This window comes from Theropithecus gelada, chromosome 19 (assembly GCF_003255815.1).
Source record: "Theropithecus gelada isolate Dixy chromosome 19, Tgel_1.0, whole genome shotgun sequence".
Classification (NCBI taxonomy): Eukaryota; Metazoa; Chordata; class Mammalia; order Primates; family Cercopithecidae; genus Theropithecus; species Theropithecus gelada.
This window is the reverse complement of record NC_037687.1, coordinates 11,329,468-11,335,780: the sequence shown is the minus strand read 5'-3', so window position 1 is coordinate 11,335,780 and position 6,313 is coordinate 11,329,468. Positions and strand designations below refer to the sequence as shown.

The following is a 6,313-nucleotide window of genomic DNA, read 5'->3' as shown; positions in this document are numbered from 1 at the left end:
TGCAAGCTCCGCCTCCCGGGTTCACGCCATTCTCCGGCCTCAGCCTCCCGAGTAGCTGGGACTACAGGCGCCTGCCACCGCGCCCGGCTAGTTTTTTGTATTTCTTAGTAGAGACGGGGTTTCACCGTGTTAGCCAGGATGGTCTCGATCTCCTGACCTCGTGATCCGCCCGTCTCGGCCTCCCAAAGTGCTGGGATTACAGGCTTGAGCCACCGCGCCCGGCCCAGAATGGCCATTTTTAAACAATTCAAATTACCTTCCAGTTCCAAATCCTCCAGGAGCCTCCCACTGCCTTCAGAATGAAATCCTACGTCCTCTGCATGGACTAAAAGGCCCTCTGTAGACCTGGGCGCAGTGGCTCACACCTGTAATCCCAGTGCTTTGGGAGGCCGAGACAGGAGGATGACTTGAGCCTAGGAGTTTGAGATCAGCCTGGGCAACATGGTGAGACCCATGTCTCTACAAAAAGAAAACCCCGAAAACTTCACCGGGCTTGGTGATGTGCGCCTGTAGTCCCAGCTACTGAGAAGGCTAGGGTTGAAGAGGCTGGGGTGAGAGGATCAACTGAGCCTAGGAAGTCGAGGCTGCAGTGAGCTATGATTGCTCCACTGTACTCCAGCCCAGGCACCAGAGCAAGACTCTGTCTCTAAATAAATAAATAAATGAAATAAAAGGCTCTCCACCATCTGACTCTCAGTTCACTCTGCGACTTCATCTCCACTTCTACTCAATCATTTGGTGCTCGTCACGCCAGCCTCCTCCTTGTTTCTTCGGACACCCCAAGCATGCTCCTATCTCAGGCCTTTGCACTGGTGGCCCCCTCTGCTTTGCTCACTCTTTTCTCAGGTCCCCTGAGTCCTCCCTCACTTCATCCAAGGTTCTGTTCAATTGTCACCTCTTCAGAGAGAGGCCTCCCAGACCACTCTCTAGGAAACTGCACACCCTCCACCCGCAGACGTCTGATGCACCTGACCCTCCCAGCTTCCCTTCCGCTTGAATTTTCCCCAGAACAGACAAGTCTGTGATTATTTGATCAATGATTTGATTGATCTCTTCAACTAGGACTAAAAGTCCTTGAGCTCTCAGTCGAGTCTGTTCTGTTCACAGTTCCCAATGCCTAGATCAGAGCCTGGCACACAGCAGGAACTCATAAATGCTTCTTGCATGCATGAATGAATGAATGAGTGAATGACTGCACGGGTGACTGCATTACACTTTTGTTTTTTTTTGAGATGGGAGCCTCACCCTGTCACTCAGGCTGGAGTGCAGTGGTGCGATCTCGGCTCACTGCAAGCTCTGCCTCCCGGGTTCACGCCATTTTCCTGCCTCAGCCTCCTGAGTAGCTGGGACTACAAGCGCTCGCCACCATGCCCAGCTAATTTTTTGTATTTTTAGTAGAGATGGGGTTTCACCATGTTAGCCAGGATGGTCTCGATCTCCTGATCTCATGATCCGCCCCCCTCGGCCTCCCAAAGTGCTGGGATTACAGGCGTGAGCCACCGCGTGCGGCCCACTCTTTTTTTTATATGTATACTTTAAGTTCTAGGGTACATGTGCACAAAGTGCAGGTTTGATACATAGGTATACAAGTGCCATGTTGGTTTGCTGCACCCATCAACTCGTCATTTACATTAGGTCTTTTTTTTTTTTTTTTTTTTTGGGACAGGGTTTCACTGTCGCCCAGGCTGGAGTGCAGTGGCGTGATCATAGCTCACTGCAGCCTTGACTTCCAGGGCTCAAGCGATTCTCCCACCTCAGCCTCCCGAGTAGCTGGGACCACAGGTGCATGCCACCACGCCCAGCTAATCAAAACAAAAATTTTTGTAGAGATGGGATCTCACTATGTTGCCCAAGCTGGGACTGCATTGTTTGACGTCTGAGCAGTCCTCTGTCTGAGCTGGGACACCAGTGTGCCCACCTCCCCACCCGCCAATTCTTTGTTCCTAGTGGATGGGAATGGAACAAGGTAAAACACCCCTGACACCTCTTCTTCCCAGCATCTAGGATTTGATGAGGCTGCACCTTCAAAGTCTTCCGATCACACTCACAGTCACTCTGCCCTGGGTCAGACTCAAACGCAGATCAGGCCCAGATTGGGTTTAGGGCCCTACCATGCATTAAGATTGCAGTGGAACTGGGGCTTGGGAGCTGTTAGGGTTTTCACCTCCCTCAGCGATGAGGTTTTGAGGCGAGGAGAAAACCAGGGCCGGCAGGGTGCAGTGGTTCATGCCTGTAATCCCAGCACTTTGGGAAGCTAAGGCGGGCAGATCACTTGAGGTCAGGAGTTCGAGACCAGCCAGGCCAACATGGCAAAATCCCATCTCTACTAAAAATACAAAAGTTAGCTGGGCGAGGTGGTGGGTGCCTGTAATCCCAGCTGCTCAGGAGGCTGAGGCATGAGAATCACTTGAACCCGGACAGCAGAGGTTGCAGTGAGCTGAGATTGTGCTGCTGCACTCCAGCCTGGGTGACAGAGCAAGACTCCATCTCAAAAAAAAAAAAAAAAAAAAGAAGGTCAGGCGAGGTGGCTCATGCCTGTAATCTCAGCACTTTGGGAGGCCGAGGCAGGTGGATCACTTGAGGTCAGGAGTTCAAGAGCAGCCTGGTCAGCATGGTGAAATCCCATCTCTACTAAAAAAATGAATACAAAAATTAGCCGGGCATGGTGGTGTGTGCCTGTAATCCCAGCACTTTGGGAGGCCGAGGTACATGGATCAGTTGAAGTCAGGAGTTCGAAACCATCCTGGCCAACATGGTGAAACCCCATCTCTACTGAAAAAAAAAAAAATACAAAAATTAGCCAGGCATGGTGGTGTGTGCCTGTAATCCCAGCTACTGGGGAGGCTGAGGCAGGAGAATCGCTTGAACCCAGGAGGCAAAGGTTGCAGGGAGCCGAGATCGTGCCTCTGCACTGCAGCCTGGGCAGCAGAACAAGACTGTATCTCAAAAAAACAAAACAAAATGAAATCCAGAAAGAAAACCAGGGCCTACTTTAGTTATTGCCGCACATCTCTCCTCATGTCACCAAGCCAGCCATGAACAGCTGTTGACTGCTGCCTTTTAGCTGTGACTACTCTTTCTGGGGACTCTGGTGGCCATAGATAGGCCTACCCTGTATAGCATGGTGGTTAAGATTCTGGAGTCATTTCCCTTGAAACAGCGTGGGACCTGGTATAATGCATTTCACCTAACTGAGCCTCAGTTTTCTGTGCCTATTAAATGGGCACAGTGATTACTGGCCACCCCAAAGGTATCCAATAGAAAGTGTTCAACTCAGTTCCAGGATCATGGTTGTTTTGGGGGTTGAGGGGGCTGCATGGAGTTGCCGGGGGTGCAGGGTCTGGGCTTTGAGAGCCTCACTCACTCGCAAAGAATGATGCCATCTTTGAGGCCGTCCATGAAGTTGTTGCCGATGCGACGGCCTGTCACCCCCTCGATCCACTCTCTCAGCTCCTGCTCCCGCTGGTGGTCGTACTTCTGGGCCAGCTGGGGCGGGGGGCACAGAGAAAGGGGTGAGGATGCAGTGGGGGCAGCCTGGGCTCCCTGGGTCCTAGCCGAGCCTCCTAGAGCCTGATCTCCCTCGTCCTTCCCAACTAAGGCAATTTTGCCCCAGATCACCCAGTTGGGAGGGTGGGGGCTGGGGAGGGCCGAGAGCCAGGGCTGAGGTGGCACCTGCCCAGGGGGCCATTCCGGGCATTCTGAGGTTTGGCACCAGGGAATGTAGACGAGGGGTGGGGTGTGGGGAGCTGGATCCTCTGAGCTAGAGGGGTGGCGCCCGGTCCCCTGGTTTTACGTCCAGGCCAAACTTGGGGCTTCTTTTCCTCTAGCCCTGCCCCCTCTGCGTCCCCTGTTGGAAGAAGGGGCACCTCAGGAAGGGAAGAAGGAAGTCTAAGGAGGTGCCCCTGGGTGCTGGCTTGCAGAGGTGTGCTGGTCATACATCTCTGTCTCTCCACGTCCCCCACGTCTTCGGTTCCCGGGCTCTGTCTCTGGTTAGGGGTAGAGGCTTGCACGTCTGTATATCTCTCTCCCCCTTATCAAGCCCCACGACTCCTCTGTCTCTCTCTTCCCCAGCGGTGTCTTTCCTTGGCCCAGTCTTGGGGTCCCCATCTCTCTGGGTGGCTAGTCCCTGTCTGGCCAGGGGCGGGGCTCTTGGGTCTTGCATCTCTGCTTCTCTAGGTCTTTCTCTGTCTCCAGGTTTCCTGCCTGGGGTGGGGGGTGGGGCTCTGTCTCCCTTCCCTGCCCCTCCATCCCTGTCTAGGTCTTATCTCGCTCCTGGCTCGCCCTCCCACGTCTGTCCCTAGGGTGTCTCAGGCTCCCAGTATCTCTCTCTGCCTCTCCCCCCGGCTTTTCCCTCTCTCCACCGTCCCCCTCCTCCCCCACTCCCATTTCTCCAGAACCCTCCGCCACAGTCCAGCCAGGCTCCCAGCCCCTAGGGGACCGGGCTGCCCTTTCTTCTCCTGGGTAGGTGGGGGGAGGTGGGAGGGGCGGCCCCCTCACCTGGCCCCGGCCCTGCCGCCCCCCACACCACCAGCCAGGCTTTATAAAGCAAACCGGCCCTTATATAGCGTGGCCTGGGCTCCCCGAGGCCGCCTTATAAGGCGCGGCGGCTCTGCGCGGCTCTGGGGCCGGCGCTGGGGGGAGGAGGGCGGCGCTGGGATCTGTCTCTCGCCCGAGAACCCGCCCCCAACCAGCCCCCTCCTCCAACCAGCCCCCTCCTCCAGCCCCGAGGATCCCCCGACCCAGGTTCCAACCTAGTCCCCCACTTCCTCACCACAGGACCCTTGGAAAAGCCACCCTGAGTCTCAGTGTTCCCCTCTGTCAAATGGGGCAGGAACTCCTCCCTCGGCAGTGCTGTTGGGACGATTCCAGTGGGCTGGAAACTTCAAGTTCTCCAGCTGGGAGAAGCTGAGACCATCCTGGTATATGGGGGGTGACTTCAGGGTCCGAGCGCTGTACCTGCTTTACCTGGGATCCCAGCTATTTGCCTCTCCTCTCCGAACCTGTTTACCCATCCATAGCATGAAGGTGGTGTCCAGGTATCTTCCTAGCTCCACAGATAGGAGACCCCTGCCGCACTTCTGATGCCCGCTTCCTGCCCTCCACCATCCCCCTTTGCCTTCAGGATCTCCCACACTTTCCCAGCGTCACCTCCCAGGAGCCCCAGCTCTCAAGCGCTCCCCAGTTTCTTTGTGAGGCTGGGGGATATGGAAGAATCAACAAGTCTTACCCCTATGTTGTTCCCCCCAAGAACACAAAGGGTTAAAAGAAGACTGATCAGGTGGGTATCTTTGCAATGGACTGACCCCCTCTGTTTATGTGTGGCTGTGTGCCCCCTATTCCACCCCAACCATAGCTGGGGGCTCTGGGATGTTCAGGGGGAGACAGGCAGCCCCTATCCCATATCACTCCCTTTTCCCCTCTTAGTTTCCGAGTCACATAGGATAGGCAGGAGGGGGTTCAAGGGACCCCAAGCTCGGGGCTCTGGCCTGGCAGGACGTGTGGGCCAGGCCAGGGAGGCCCTCCAGCCCTACCTTGTTCTTAACCTCGGCTGACAGCCCGTAGGCAGGGCCTCGGTTGAAGTGAGCAGAGGACATGCTGGCCGGTGGGCTCTGGCGGGGGGGTAGTGTCGCAGTACTGACGCTGAGGACCAAGGCAGCAGCTGAAGTTCCGTCTGCACCCTCTTCCCTCCTCACAAGGTTTTTGAAGCTCCGGAGGCGGCCCGGGTCTCTTCCAAGGCCATTCCATTGGCTGTAGGGGCTTGCCAAGGGGCGGGGCACCCCCCCCAACCTCTGCTGCCTTCCCCCCCTTGTGATGTCAGGCCCTTGGTATTGGGAGCTGATTGTGTCATTGTTTCCACCTAGGGGGGCAGCCTACGTTATTCTGGGGGGGCTTGGTCAGACAGAGACCAGCCTTCTTCCACCCACCCCTCCCGCTGTCCATTGGGCCTCTGGCTGGGTCTGAGTCTCTTTGTCTCTGAGGTCTCTTTATCTCTCTGGAGTCTTGAGGCAGGACTGACACCCATGATAGTTTAGTGAGCACCATCCCGGGTTTATCTCCAGATACCAACAGTCTATAGCCTTAGGTAAGCCCCTTCTCCTCTCCAGGACTCTATGGCCACATCTGTAAAATGGGGCAATGATAGTGCCTGCCTCATGAGAGAGTTGTAAAGATCAGAAGAGTATGTCTCTTACATTCCCAGCACAGTGCCCGGCACAGCAGAGGGACTCGGGCCGCAGCATTCTTTTTTTTTAAGGCAAGGTTTCACTCTGTCCTCTCAACTGGAGTGCAGTGGCACAATCACAGCTCACTGCAG

At 55.5% G+C, this 6,313-nt stretch overlaps 1 protein-coding gene across 5 annotated transcripts in view; it reads right to left on the bottom strand.

The window, feature by feature from the left end:
• CNN1 (calponin 1) overlaps positions 1–5,806 on the bottom strand; it is an 11,358-nt gene extending 5,552 nt beyond the window's left edge. Inside the window, exons 1-3 of one of the 5 annotated variants that reach the window (XM_025368010.1) lie at positions 5,532–5,806; positions 4,957–5,229; positions 3,365–3,486 (exon numbers count right to left, since the gene is read on the bottom strand). In XM_025368010.1, the coding sequence (XP_025223795.1) occupies positions 3,365–3,399 (35 nt within the window). In that variant the 5' untranslated portion in view covers positions 3,400–3,486; positions 4,957–5,229; positions 5,532–5,806. Of the gene's footprint in view, positions 1–3,364; positions 3,487–3,866; positions 4,296–4,771; positions 4,818–4,956; positions 5,230–5,531 lie in introns of those variants that run through there. The other 4 variants (XM_025368009.1, XM_025368007.1, XM_025368011.1 and 1 more) reach the window with 4 other exon arrangements.
• Positions 5,807–6,313: the final 507 nt, after the last annotated feature.